This window comes from Stigmatopora nigra, chromosome 1 (assembly GCF_051989575.1).
Source record: "Stigmatopora nigra isolate UIUO_SnigA chromosome 1, RoL_Snig_1.1, whole genome shotgun sequence".
Lineage (NCBI taxonomy): Eukaryota > Metazoa > Chordata > Actinopteri > Syngnathiformes > Syngnathidae > Stigmatopora > Stigmatopora nigra.
In genome coordinates this window covers 20,022,345-20,037,170 of record NC_135508.1, presented here as the reverse complement: position 1 = coordinate 20,037,170, position 14,826 = coordinate 20,022,345, and the positions used below count along the sequence as shown (strand labels likewise).

At 41.5% G+C, this 14,826-nt stretch overlaps 1 protein-coding gene across 3 annotated transcripts; it reads right to left on the bottom strand.

The window, feature by feature from the left end:
- Positions 1-549: 549 nt before the first annotated feature.
- kdm5bb (lysine demethylase 5Bb) lies at positions 550-14,577 on the bottom strand. Of its 3 annotated transcripts, none has more exons than XM_077710601.1 (28): positions 14,030-14,577; positions 12,720-12,797; positions 12,300-12,422; positions 11,634-11,804; positions 11,325-11,381; positions 9,871-10,026; positions 9,433-9,526; positions 9,201-9,319; positions 8,673-8,831; positions 8,476-8,595; positions 8,235-8,393; positions 7,980-8,161; positions 7,697-7,859; positions 7,505-7,624; positions 7,228-7,422; positions 6,961-7,142; positions 6,382-6,506; positions 5,879-6,029; positions 5,516-5,630; positions 4,992-5,347; positions 4,292-4,430; positions 4,033-4,212; positions 3,798-3,959; positions 2,558-3,043; positions 2,383-2,467; positions 2,095-2,297; positions 1,506-1,766; positions 550-1,381 (listed from the first exon to the last, which is right to left on the bottom strand). In XM_077710601.1, the coding sequence occupies exons 1-28, from the start codon at positions 14,183-14,185 to the stop codon at positions 1,244-1,246; spliced, it is 4,635 nt and encodes a 1,544-aa protein (XP_077566727.1). In that variant the 5' UTR covers positions 14,186-14,577; the 3' UTR covers positions 550-1,243. The 3 variants fall into 3 exon arrangements, with proteins under 3 accessions (XP_077566727.1, XP_077566721.1, XP_077566737.1); XM_077710595.1 differs by having other exon boundaries at positions 9,201-9,325; positions 14,030-14,576; XM_077710611.1 differs by lacking the exon at positions 11,325-11,381 and having other exon boundaries at positions 14,030-14,455.
- Positions 14,578-14,826: the final 249 nt, after the last annotated feature.

The window sequence follows — 14,826 nt, the reverse complement described above, 5'->3', positions numbered from 1 at the left end:
ATTCCAAATACATTTAAAAAATGAAAAATTAAGGAATAGATAAATTGAGGGAAAAAAGAAATGTACTAAGCACAAGTATTTAGAATTTTTTTGTTAAACAAATGAATGCTTTGAATACACAGCATACAGGGGTGGAATTTTGTTAACAGTAGCTTCATTTTGTAAATGCACAAAAAAAACTATTTATTAGTCACTTATTCCTCCATTTTCTCCAGAATTATATAAGTGCCTATTTTAACTGACATAAAACAACAATCACCTCAGTTTGTATTTACTCCCCCACACTCCCTCCCTCCTTAATTGACCAGGGTTTCTACCAGTGACTGCAATTATGCCATAAGCCATATAACGCCTACGTGATATGATGCCTCCTTTGGGTGGAGAGTGTGACGTTCTTGGTTCTTGACTCAGCGTGTTGTTGGCTCTTCATACCCCACAAAAAAATCTTCTCTCAAATACACGCTTCAGCATGTAGATAAAAAAAAAAGACACACCCATCAATCTTTTTTGTCACACCACAAGATAAGGTGTTAAAAAATCACTTGTCCATAGAACAAAATGAATTTATTCCACAATATAAACTATGCCAAGTCCACACTGAGTATCCTATACCAAATTACATGCTGCCATTTGTACGCGTGAGCAGTTGTTTCTTTAAACCCGTTAGTGTAGCTGCCTGCCCTCCACCTCTGTACATCACCATTGCTACGGCAGCAACGAGTCACCGGAAATATGTTTGCCAATTTAAACTGATATTATTGCTCAGATAAATAAAACTATTCTACAAAAAATGGCAATTATTATGTAAGATGCACATACTTAACACTGGGGTAAAAAGCGACATGGAGGCGGGAGAAAAGTGTGACTCCAATGTCATAAAATCTTAACTTGCATGCACAATGAGGCTGGAGAGAAGAAAATGTTAACCCCTGATTTAACCTCTACTGTTTGTGTTTAAAGTAAGACTCCTTTGCACTTATGTAACGGCATCTCATGCAGTACACCATTTCCTGCTTGTCCCCCCCCCCCCCCCCATTTCAACCGCCACAAATAATTCATAAGTAGTAAATATATATATATATATATAATATGCATGTAAAAATACAAAAAATAACTACACAGTATAGTTCTGGACAACAAGTGAAAGAGAAGATAGCACCATTGTTACAAAAAGGTTGGACAAACGGGGGGGTGAGAATGATGGCGAGACCGCTGGTGCCAAGACAACAGCAACAAACTATCTTCATTTGGTCACGTGTGCGTTGCTCAGCGCGCATCGGACGCAAATGTAGTCCTCCTTCTCCGCCATTTCTGCTGTGACGCCAACACAAACTTGGTGAAACCATTGGTTGCAGCTGCCATCACACTGTACCCAGTCCACCTGGACCGAGACAGACAGACAACGTGAGATGGTTGCCACTCCACAGTTCCCGCATCTTAAACATGGCACCCCGTGGTAGATTCAATGACCCATCCCATCATTCATTTCAAGACTTTGTTCTCACCTCGTCTCCCTCGGGCAGCTGACACCTCTCTGCGGGACACACAGCCATGTCCTCATCGGACTCGTCCGACTGCGAGATGTCCGAACGCGGCGAGGACAAGTTTGAGGCTGGTCTGCGCTGCAAGTCCTTTTGACTTATCTTCTGTCTTTTGCGCGAGTGCTTTGTGTCCCTCGCCCAGCGATCCCCGTTGAAAGCGTCCCTCTCCAAATGCCTTTTGGCTTTCTTCTCGGATGCCGCCAGTGCGTCCCTTACTTTAGTATCCTGAGACAAAGAGGTCATTGATGGCAAAAGTGAATCATTGTTGTTGTTCACAAAAATACATATAAATGCAATTATGATTAGTGCATGCATATACTATACATGTGTTTTGTGTGTGTGTGCATGCATATGAAACTGATTGAGACCTGGTGTTGACATATTATGTGGACATTATATTTTGTCTCACACACCAGAAGTAGTCACTTGTCCGATAAAAGATCAATATAACACAAAGTGATAGAAAGTTAGATTTTTAGCTTAGCCCTTTTGATCCAAGCCTTAAATTGAAAGTTAAAATAACACGCATGCCATTTGATGTTTCTTCATTCACCTGCTTGAGGTTTTTTCCCTGAGAGTGATAGTGTACATGTTTGTCGTTGTCTAAGGAATCGTCCCGTGCTGGAGACAAGCAGGAGTTTGTGAGCTTGCTTGTGGATCGGTCCAATAGAATGCGGTGCAGTGCCTGGACCTCTGGCACTGACACTTGCAGGAGGAGGCCTTCCACCATAAGCTCCTCGAGGTCCTCATTCAACCCTGTAAGGTGAATAAAACGCCAAAGATGACATTTTTTCCTGACAAAATATGCCATCTATGCTTGAGAGACCGACGGACGACCAACCTTGCAACGGAATGCATCTCTGCTCGGTATAAAAAACGGTCTGAGCGTGATTTGTCCTGTTCCACTCTGGGGTCAAACAAGGGGCCTGTGTAAAAGCACCCAAACCAGTTACATTGAAATTGACACGAAAGGAACAAAAAAAAAACAAACAGCTCACGAGGTGTCGACAAGTGACCTGGGTGTTGCTGTAGTTGTCGCAAGAATCTGATGCAAAGCGGGTCAAAATGGGAGGGGTTTCCGCCCCCATTTCCAGTTCCGTCAAATGACACGACTGTAGAATCTGCTGTGCATTCTGCTGCCAGTTGAGCGTCCTCTCGACGAGGTGGTGTAGCGCGTCACCCTCCGGCAGTCGAACCCCGATACGCCTCAAGGACGCCAGCAGCGGTTGAACTTTGTTCAATGGTGGTTTCCTGGAAGGCCGACAGCGCGGACAGAGCCAAGGCGATGGGTCGCCGGGGTCCGATTGGTCCCTGACGCACACGCTGTGAAAAGCGTCCCTGCAGAGCTCGCACTGTAACATGGCCCCCATGAGGGCCTTCTGACAGACGCACACCTTCAGGTCGGTGCAGTCTGCGGTGGGCAGCAGCTTGGATTCGTTTGCCACCCTCAGCTGACAGAAAGCCTCCATTTCCCAGGCGCGCAGCCCTTCAAAAGTTGCATTCTAAAAAGACAAAGAAAAACATGTCTCGAGTCGTCAATATTAAGAAAGGAATACAATACATGAAGGGAAAAAGTGTTTTGGTGGACAATTGCCAGAGTATCAGTTTCAGTTTTTACTGATTTCAATTGCGTATATTGTATTATCTTTAAAATCGCATTAAATTACAATTTTATGTTTACATGCAGACTTCGTGCCATCACGTGAAAAATCACCCTTTGAGATATATCGGCCAAACGTGTATACCAAATGTAAACATTCTGTCCTAGAATAAGTGAAATGTAATGTCCATATATCTGCATCTAAAGGACAAGTTATAGTCACTTGATATTTAAAGGTTCAGAAATGTGCGTTATGAAAAGAGGGAGAATTTACCTAGTTATGTAGCTCAAATGGGAACAAGTGAGTTGAAAGGACATAGGCACTTTTATAGTTCTAGACTTAAAAGATACACCAGGATATATGTACACGTTAAAAAAAAATGTCATTTCCAGATAGTGATCTACCAGATCTATACGTAAATCAACTTTTGTTATGTCATCATTCGTAAGCATATTCATCTAATGTGAGGACACTGATCAAGATTCTCCTCGAATATCAATGATTTCCAAACTCTAATTCCCGTGAACTGTTGGTGACCTCTGACAAGGTCTGTTTTAGGAAAGCTTTTTTAACATTGGACAACATGGACGAGTTTGGATGAAAATGAACAACATCTGCTATTAACAACAACAACAAAATATATATAATCACTTACAACGGAGGCAGAATCCTTAGCTTCTGAAAGTGCTTTCTCCACATCACTGACAGTGCTAAGCCTCAGAGGTTTCTTTTTGTTATTTTTGGGTGATTCCTTTCCTTTCTTGGCCTTCCTCTTGGGAGAACCTGCATTTGCAACTTCACATCTTGGACACAAAGTCTGTAATGAACAAGGCATTAGTTCCGTTGTTTTCACTATCATCATTACTTTATGAAACGGGGTGGGCAATTACCTCAAGTAGGGAATTGGCTGTGTCTTTCTGAAGGAAAATGGAAGCCGCCGATTCTTTCCACTCTTGCACTTCAACCAGTAAGGACTCCAGTTTGTCTAAGGGCTCCAGGTGAACTTGAATGGCTTGTCCTCGTAGCACCATATCCGATAAATTGTCCATCACCAGAATGCAGTCGTTAGCCTGCCAAACAAGATGGTTGCGAGTCACTCACACACTCAATTGTGAAAGCAACTCACACGCAGCTCGAGCGCTTCCCAACCTCAAACTCGTCCGCTTCCTGAAGCCACTCGAGAGCCTTCCTGATGGTGTCTTTTAGGAGGAGACAGTTAGGGAGGTGGGAGGAGATGCCGGAGACTACCTCAGCAGCGGCACTCAGGGTCTCGATGGAATGAGGCGGTCTGTTGGGTAAAACAATACAATAACGCTGTAAAAAATAAACCTGGAAGCAATGACCCGCAAGGTCACGGTAAATATGGAGAATTTTCCCGTTGTTTGCAAATCCACACACGAAATGTATACTGCTAAAATAACAGGTCGAGAGGTCTTGTCGTTCTACACCCGAAATTGTCATTATATTGAAAAGTAGCACTAATTGGATGAACCCTGGGTGCTATGCATGGCAACTACGCATGGTCAAGGAACACCACTTTGGTAAAAATATAGTGTTGAAGATCTACGTTAAGATGGAGAGAGGCACATTCTCAACAGCCATGCCATTAAAAGCAACTTGCCACGATAAATGCTGAACAGCACCAGTGGAATGAAGGCGGAACTAAACGTGATGCTCACTTTTTGTTGATCTGGTTGAATATTCTAGCCACAACTTTTGCTCTAGCTGGAATTAAAATGAAGCAAAATCAGGTGCACTGATGTCATTCAACAGTTTTTTTTTTGTTTTTTTTGCACCCTTGCGTATCGATGTAAAGGCTGTGAGGCGTCATTTGATTTGCTGTCTTCACCTGGCTTTCAAAAGACTGCTCGCCTTGTCCTCCCAGTGCTCAGAAACGGTCAGGAGTTCCTGAAGACGCGCCATTGCTTTCTCCACGGACGAATGCGGCGACAGGCCCACACCATGGTCAATAAGCCTCCGCATGGTTTCCAAAGTCAAGGAGTCCGGCTGGGTGCTGGCTTGCTCCACCCCCTCCAGCCAGCGTGCCTGTTCGAGGCGTTCCCTTAAGCGCGGCAGTTCGGGCAGCTCCACGTCAAAGTCAAAGCTAATGTCTAAAAGGCTTTGGATCTCAGCCACGCTGGGAGCCTCTTCCGCCAGAACTTTCTCGCTGTGCTGCTGGAAGTCCTCAATGCGGTTCAAGAGCTCCTTTAAAGAGAGGCAATAACAATTTGACTAGTGTTCACGGTCCAATTTGCTGCCTTGGCTGACTTACATCATCGTTTTTATTTTAGTTAGCAAAACTGTTTCTTCAAATTGACTCATCATTACATTCGTTTTTGCTCACAATAATGTTGCCTTTTGGATAAATTTTACCTTTAACAGGGGGGCTTGAGTGAGGCTGCAGGAGAGGTTGTACAGCTGCCTTACAAACGAACTCAGCTCCTCCACGGTCAACTGGCTTCGGGATTTCCCCATTCCACATTGAAACCTGGGGAACAAGTCCAATTAATTACATTATCATACTTGACACAACAATAGTCTATACATAGAGATTGAGACATTTTGTAAATGCTGCTTCACTTAGGAAAACGACTTCAGTTCAAAAAGAGAAATCTTGAATTAAATAGGTTTTTCCCCGTGTTTTTTAAAATCAACTGCCAATTGAAAACATAATGGCAGATAGACTATATTCAGTTCACGGTTATGTAAAATGTGAACAAGTTCAAGAACTTGTACCTGGTCTGTCTTTTTCCGTTCAATAACTGCTGTGCCACTGATGAGCACTTCTCTCCATCTTGGGTGACCAGCCGCAGCCGACGCAACAGGTCGTTTTCAGGGAAGTGCTTGGTCTCTGACTCAGCAAGAAGAGAGCGGAAGACGGGCAAACCTGTGTAGAGAGGACCGTGTTGCTTACAGGACCACAAATCCAATTACCTCTAATAAAATGACCAGTCTTGTTAACTCACTCAATACCATTCATAGCAATTGACATTTAATCCCAATTAACTGGAATGGCTGCAATTGAATGATGTTTTAGTGGCAGTGACGGCGATAGAATTCCAATGCATTTTGAGTGGAAGGCAATAATAAGACTAAATGGCAAGTTGAACAAATACTAACGTTACTTTGTGATCATCTATCATTGTCAAAGGCAGCCACTGACTTCATCTTCATAATGGTTCATATATGAAATTTAGTAAAGGCATAATTGGTGTTTCTATCTCTACTTCTTTGCATACCTTTCTTCTTTTCCAATTTGGCTTCTAGAGTCTCTGTGACGCAAGAGGCCCAAACATCATACTCCTCAGCACGCTGCTTCGTGGCATTCATCATGGGTAACAGGTCCTCCAGCTTGTATCGGAAACTACAAGTGGAATACAAATCAATTTAAAGTATAACTTGAAAATTCACATTTAATTTGAAGCTAAATATTCATCAGGGGGACCTAAAAAAAAGTTATACATAGGGGGAGTGCAAGGCGAGTTGTCATCATACTGTCTTCTCATTGACACCTAACGTAGTTTACTAAAAACACAAAAATATGTGTAAACTGCTTTAAAACTTGTCATTAAATGCAGTGCCTCAAACCCTCTAAAATTTTGAACCTTTCTCCTCAATTTATTGTGGCACCATACTAAAGACAATTGAGATTCATTTTTTCTTATGATTTCACTACTAATACTGCATAATAGCCTCGGCTAGTCATGTTATAGCAAGCATGACATCCCAACCTCGCAATCCCTGAAGTATTATGTTTAAAAAATAAAACATGTGTGACAATTTCATGAAAAAAAAACCAAGAATTGAGTGAGACTCACTTGAGTGTGTATTCGGTGACTGGGCAAGAACACAGGTCGCTGATGTGATGCAGACAGACCAGCACTCCTGGGCTGCAGGGACATGTGATGGCGGAGAGGTAACAGGTGGTCCGGCACTTGGCACATTGTCGCTCGTCATCCTGGAGATGATCGTATTTTGCCTCCTGCCACTGCACTAATCCCTTTAAAATGTGAGGACCAAACTATTGGTCAGTGGTTACAAGTGAAGGACATCATTGTCAGCCTAACTTTTTATAGACACTTCACCATATTGGACACTTTCTCTCTCAATTCCTGCTCTTCCAGAATCATGATGGCCATGTCCTTGTGGACAGCAGAGGCCAGGACCACATCCAGAGTGTCTGCTTTGGCTGCCATGTTGCACACCATCTCGTCATGGGAGAAGACGTTATATCGGTGGAGCATGCGATAGTGATTGACGCATTGTCTACCAAGGGACATCTGGTTTGAAAGAAAGATGCATGTTGTCATGTTTTTTCTCTTACCTAGTTACCCCAATTTGATCAATCAAACCCCTTCTTACCCAATCAACAGTGCAGAAGTTGACTGCTTCTGCAAAGTTGAAGCCTTGATTGAAGCCACTGTGATAAGCCCTTGGAAATGTGACCACAAACTCACCAGCACATTGGTTGGTTCTATAAATCTGAAGCAGAACCCCAAAATTTATCAACGTTACTATGTTTCGGAGCTATGTTGCAAAGGTTACAACACCTACCGGGACACCGTGGGCCATCAGGGTATTAGGGTTCATAATGGTGACCAACTGATGCAGTAGATCAGGCTGGGATTCAAACAGTTCTGGAGCCAGTTTCTTCATCACCCCCTCTAGCTGCTCTGCAGCAAAGCCTGGAGCTCCATACCACGTTTTGGGTTCGCCCCTTGAATTGGGGGGAGAAAAACGGAGAACCACCTACTAAGTAATTGAATTCTCCCAAGTACTTGAATGGAATGCTCTATAAAATCAATGAGCACCACGCCTTGCATGACTAAGTTCATACCAGTGTAGGTAGTTGATAGAGTAACTCCAGTGGTCCTCAATGTGCCAACAGAAAGAGGAGAAGCACATGCCAACATAAAGCCACGGCAGGGTCATTCCACAGATATCCGCCGTCACATGTGTGAGGACGGAGGGATTCATCATTGCCATGTTGTTGAGGTTCCACCCGCACTTGAGATATTTCTGCATAGGAACCAAACAAAAAAACAACTCATCAGTTCAGTTCATTACATTTCGAATGATGTGTCGAGTTTACCTCATCAGCAGGAGCAATCTTAAATTTCCCATTAGGAATGGGAAACCCGCTCCCAAACTCCTTTGACGCAATATCTGCGCCATATTCAACAGTGACGTCCTCCTCGATGGCCCCTACCAAGCGCCAGAATTCTTTTTCCACAAGCTCTGTTGGAACCATCTGGAAAACACCAACAGTTGGAATTAGAAGTAGAAAGTTTGTAGATGAACATTTCTTTTTGTGGGAATCAAACTCCACTTACGTGAACCGGCATGTTAAAATAATCCGATTTGAACGCATCTGCCATTTGCCCAAAAGCACGAAGGGAGTAGTCTCTGTAAGCTTGCTCAAAGCCAAAAGCTTCATGAGGTTTGCTACATTCCTAAAAATAGAGACAAAATGCTCAGTATACTCTCAGTTTCTGTGTTAAGTGCCATCATTTACATCAATGATCGTCACCTGAGCTAGACACTTGGGGCACCTCCAGTCTCCCTTGGGGACGTCATTAAGTGGGGGGATGAGGCAGAAGGTATGGTAACTGTCATCGCACCCATCACATAGCAACAAGCGATCTTCATCTCCCCCACTACCGCAAACCAGACAGACCACCAGATCCACCTAGAGCAGAGTGTCCAAGTTATTATCTTCTACATCACAATCGTGGTTTCCTTCGGCGGCCTCTTGTAGCTCCCAATTAGGACTGCTACAATAAATGGACTCTTCGAAAGCGAATTGATTATTAAATGACATCTCATCATCACATTTTACATTTGAAACAAAAGGGAAAAGACAGATAATGTTGCATGCATTTCCTGATTCTTCAAACATTCATTGAGGATGACAGAAATCTTAGTTGCAAGACATTTAGGCCAAAACCATATACGAATATTTTAATTTGGGTTGACGCAAAATGACATGGGGGGCCAGATCAGGACTTTTTTGAAATTATTCCTTATTCATTGGCATAGAGTCAGTGTATGCACTTACTGGATTTGGAGGAACCGCTTCAATGTACTTCTTGTAGCGTTGCTTGAATTTGTCCTCTTCAATGACTGGTTCCTTGATTTCAACTGGCTCTTGTTTTAATTGAACAGGAATCTCTTTCTCTTTCTCTGTACATAAAAAGAAACAAAACAAAAGCAAAATAAGAAAAAACCCAGGAGTGCTGCATCAGTCATCATGCTTCAAAGTAAAACGCTGCAGCAAATGCACAACATACCTAGTTCCGGCTTGGCCACAAAGGAGCCCATCCTCCTCCTCAGATTCGGACGATTTTCACCGGGCTCGCCCGGTTCAGTTTTCACACATATCGACTACAGGGAAAGTTAAGATGTAGGTTAGGTAAAAATACACGGTACGCATTAACATGAATTTGATTTAGCCTTAAATACTATGATCAAGAGTCATAGCTAGAAAGTCTTGTGCACACTTGTTCAACAACATTATTTCAGTTGTTTATTTTGACTGCCCATCCTAGAAGGATTAGAATTTAAATCTCAAATGACTTGCACAGATTATAGAGGGGAAGAATTGAGGTTTCATTTGCTCTCTTTTCAACAAAACAAAAACATGTTTTTTTTAACAAGGGTGCTGTGGCATTTTATATCCATGATATGTGTGCAACAAGTTACAAAATGTTTTTTTAAACAAGCTCTACCTCATATTTCATCCGTTTCCCTCGGCGAGCATTGGGGCAAGAATCGGGCGTCTGCACAGGTTGCCTTTGCAGTGGCTCCTGCAGTTTGACGTCCTTGGTGTCAATCTGATCCTTACTCTCTGTACTGTCCTCTGAGTTGGCTGGCTTTTCAAAACACTAAAACAAACAACGGACAGGTTGAAAACTATAGTTTGGCAGCAAGCACATGGATGTTTTTCCTCATAACTGAACGTAACTTTTATTTAAGACCTTTTATTTCGTGCAGCTTTGTAGGAGCAAAAATGCAGGAAATGCAATGTTAAACCGGCTGGATAAGTACTTGAAGTTTTCGTCAGAGCTATTAATACAAAAGAAGCATAGTGCTGTCACGCCAGGAAAAAATGATGTTTTTACGTTAAAATGCGCTACGTTTGCTCTCCAATTGAGGTAACAGTAAGGCTTCCTGTGGATGAAATGAACTGTTTTGGTTTTTGTGTTTGGTTCCATTCACTTGCACACCCTTTTGTTTATGTTATGTTTTTTTTCCCATGAAATGTATTAAAAACCAAAACTGCGTGCATATTGTGGAACCTAAGTCATAGAGGAGTTTCTGCACGGTGACCTTTAAAGGGAAGGTTATTGCATGAAAAACTTAAGCTTGAATAATTACATTTTCTATGTACAGGCTGTAATTCTAAGAAATCAAAGTATAAAGTATGATATTTTATATAGATGTTACAACTTAGTTATTTATTTTGTACAACAAGAGTTTTGAATTGTCACTATTTTGATTACAGTATTTTTTTTCTATAGAAGAAGATCATAGTAATATAATGAATAGACAAATAAGATAAATATAATATTTCAAAAGATTTGAGTTTTATTTTTTTAAAGAAAACTTATACCTACAGTTCTCCTCCAGTGATCTTAACAGGATCGAATGACTTTGCTTTGCCAAATGACAATGTTTACCATATCACAATACCCTATAAAGCATGCAAATTTTCAAAATATTTATTTTTTCTACATTTGTGAGAAACTGCAGGATATGAAGGAACAAAGCAGATAAAAGGTCATTTAAACTATCAAAAGACAAAGTTCAAAGGTAGGAAGCAGTTAGCGTGCACCAGAAACAAAGCAGCAACATGCCCATTTGAGATTAGGCTGCATTGTTAATTTGATATGTATTGGAAAAGTGTCTTTGAAAGTGCCACCTTAGCATGGTACAGTGGGAAGTTATCCAATCTGACTTATTTTTTTTCTAAAAATATTGATTACCCGTAATCACCAATATGTATTTAAAAAATTATTGATAGAAGGTAATGAAACTTGACTGTAACTATTCATCCACCAACATTCGTCATTCATTCAAATATTGCTTCTGCAAGCAGTGTTTGGAGAAATAAAATAAAGCCAGAGAGAAACATGCTTGTCATTAATGATAAAAGTTCTTGTTAACTGTGATGCACACGTACCTTTTGGAGATCAGGATCAGCCTCCAAACCCATCAGTTTGGAAGCTGCCTCTGGTGTCTGAGGCAAGAGAGAGCTGATGTAATTAAACAATTTAGAGCGACCTGCCCTAACAGGTCCGAGGTACCAATTCAATGATAAGCTCTCTTGGCATAAACAACAGTTTTTTTACAATTTCACAAAAATTTATAAAATTTGATTACTGGGTATTATTAGACTGTCAAAGGGATGAAACACAATTAAGTATACCCAATTAAAATTTCCAATTAGCACTGACACAAAATGCTCTTTCATAATTTTGGTGTGACTTACCAGCAGGTTTGCACCACTTTGAAAGAGGTTGTAGGGATAGAGAGTTTTCTCGTAATGTGCTCGCAGGTGTGAGCCAACAGCTTTGCCAGGGGCGAAGCCCATCTGCATCGCAATCTTGGTCCATCTCCTTTCCTGACAGACTACTTCGAATCCACCTTCCTCTGCTACTAACTGGAATCCAGACATGACAATAAATGGTAAGGTCAGTGAAGGAATTACCACAATTAGATTTAACATATGCAACGTTGCAAAAACACACCTCGAAAAATTAATGTGGACACCTTATTTGTGAATTCTTTAACACCTTCAACACACATTCTGACTATTGGGAACTTTACCCCTTTAAGCGTGACATTATTTTCAGCATGCTAATCACCAAAGGAGAAAATGAATAATGCCTAACAGGCATAAATACATTTAAAAAATCCTAATATTGTGGCGTTTTTTTCTGATATTTTCACAGGTTTACAAATAACAACCCATTTGTAACATTAAACACACACACATATATATACAAAAGCACACATTTCTCACACGTCCTAGGCACCAGTAAACAACAAATTTCACAGTCCCACAAGGTTCGGGGTGAATTTAACAATAGAAAAGTATTATGCTGGTGAATTTACATTAAAACATTTGTATCAGATGAGGTTGCTTGTTACTTACCTTGTTAAATTGGTATAAATCCAAAATCTTCCTATCAACATGGGGAATCTTCAGGGAGCATCCCTGCAAATCCCAGAATTTGGCAATCTGGTCCAAAAAGTTGAGTTTGACTCTAGTCTGAGCCTACAAGGAGGTAGATAATAATTTGAAACATTTAGAGATCTGTCTGCAGATTATATTTGTATAATCTCTGTTATAATATATGTATATAATCTGCATTTTATTTCTCTTCAGCATGTTACAGTATGCTATAACCCCAGCCGCCATCTTTAGTTGTCAGGAAAGATTCTTACTACTTTTGTTTGACGCCTGCATACGTATAGCACCTCCCAAGGGATGAAGTTTTTTTTTTTTTTTAAACAAAGACTATAATTATTAATGAACATTCTGAGAGTAGATATAGAGCCAATTAACACTTACCTCCAGCTCATTGAGCCTCTGGATCCGAGGAACAAAGTGAAGCCTGTCAACATCGCACGCAAATGGAGGCTGCCAACCCTAAAGAGCAACAACGGCACAATATCACATGCAGTCTTTGTCTGGGAGGCCACCTTTCACAGCTCCTTACTTTTATTGCCAACTCCTTTTTAGCATTGCTTGTACCGATTGTTGACTACTGATTTTTAATGTTTGACTCTCCACAAAAATATCATTTTTTAGCAGTATTACAAATTTGACTAAAAATGCATTTTAACAGCCTTCCTCCGTCTTTACCTATAAAGAAAAATAACATAATTGGAGTGTTTTTTTTCTCTCTTCCCCCCACAGCTGAGCGTCGACAACAAGAACGATGGCTCACAAGAGGGGAGGCCCAAGTTTTTGTTACTAGTAAGAAGCATACATCCCCCACTGGCACACAAAATGGCCAGATGGAAGACTCAAGTCAGTCAGTAGGCCAGTTTACCACAAAGCCAACATGGAGGACAACACCCTACAAGACTGGATGGATCGGATCGTGTTTGGGCAGATGCTCATCTTTGGGGAATACTATTTTTCCAATAAAATGGAAATATATTGTCTAGGTTGTGTAACATTCATAAGTACACAGCACTTTTAACTGTTTATTAGTTGCTATATTCATTTGGGAACGTGATTTATATTATCTGCTGTTTTTTGTTCTGCTAATAGAACACTTTTGGGAGTCCATCATTAACAATGGCTTAAAAAATAAATAAACACAACGTGTTGTGAAACAAACTGCCTATTGATTGACAGTGTGGTGTGACACGCTGACCACCGCACGATGCTCTTCAGCAAAAAAAAAATGCTCATCACGACCTTCAGGTCTAAATCTGAGACAAAAAATCCCACGTTCTTTATTATTTTGCTGTTAATCGCACTGGGAATATTATTTTTCACATTTATGACAAGAGCACCGTGTGCTGCTACATCATGACAGCGTCTGCTAGTTAGCATTAGCCTCACAGCGCAACGACAGTTGGTGGGAGTAAGTAATGACGCTTTGTTGCCACACGATGATCAACGATCTGAATCCCACTCGGGACACGCTAGGCGAACGCGTTGAGAGTCCGAGATAGGCAATGGGGGCCTTTCCCTCGACCCCAGCCACGCCGAATAGGAGGCAGCGAGCCCCGGCGGCACAAAGAATGAACCTGGCCCGTCGCTCATCCGCCATGTTGGCGAGTCCCTTTAAATCCCTCGACCAGCGTCTCCAGCAAACAAGCATCCGCGTCCAAATAGGGCGTTTAAACATCCCCTAACGGGCTCACCTGGGGTGGCCGGACTTTGCAAATGCCCGTTTTCTCCGCGATGGGACGGATCTTATTGATGAAAGCGTAAGGGTCTGCAAATTCTTCCAAGCTCGGCTCGAACACCGGGCACTCCGGAGGAGGCTTGAACTCGTCCGGTCGAAGCTGGCTCATCATTTCGGACAAGACCGGACGGTCTGCGGCGAAGGAAAAGGGGGATCCGTGGGTGTGCGGGGATGTTTTATTCCGTACTTCAACGTTGGGCCCGGTGGCAGCAAGTCGACATCAACACGAGATGAGGCAGCTGACACACATACACACACAAACACGCACATCCACGTTCACACGCACTCACATCCACGCACTGTGAAACGAACGTTGCAAGGCATTGAGCACGTCCGCTCAAAAAACTAGACACCGATTGTTTGTGCTCGATATTCCCACGTTTAACGCTTAAAGTCAGTCGGAATCATCCACGTTGATTCATTGACCATTGATAATCTTAACTGATGTTGTAATAGTGATGGAGATTGGCTTTAAAAGCAAACAAACAAAAAATACATTGTGATGAAGCTGTCAATAAACTTAAGAGCATCCAAAATCCCGATGATAGCTTCGTTAAACTTTTACTGGATTTCTAAACATTGCTCCCTAAATGATAATTACATTGTGCACATCAATTGTTCGTGTGTATGAAAAAGAAAACAAATACGCAATTTTTGATGTTCTAACATTTGAAATAGTAAGTTCATTAAACCAAACGATTACGTGTAATGACGTTTTTGTTAATATTAATTGAATATGAATATGTATATTAT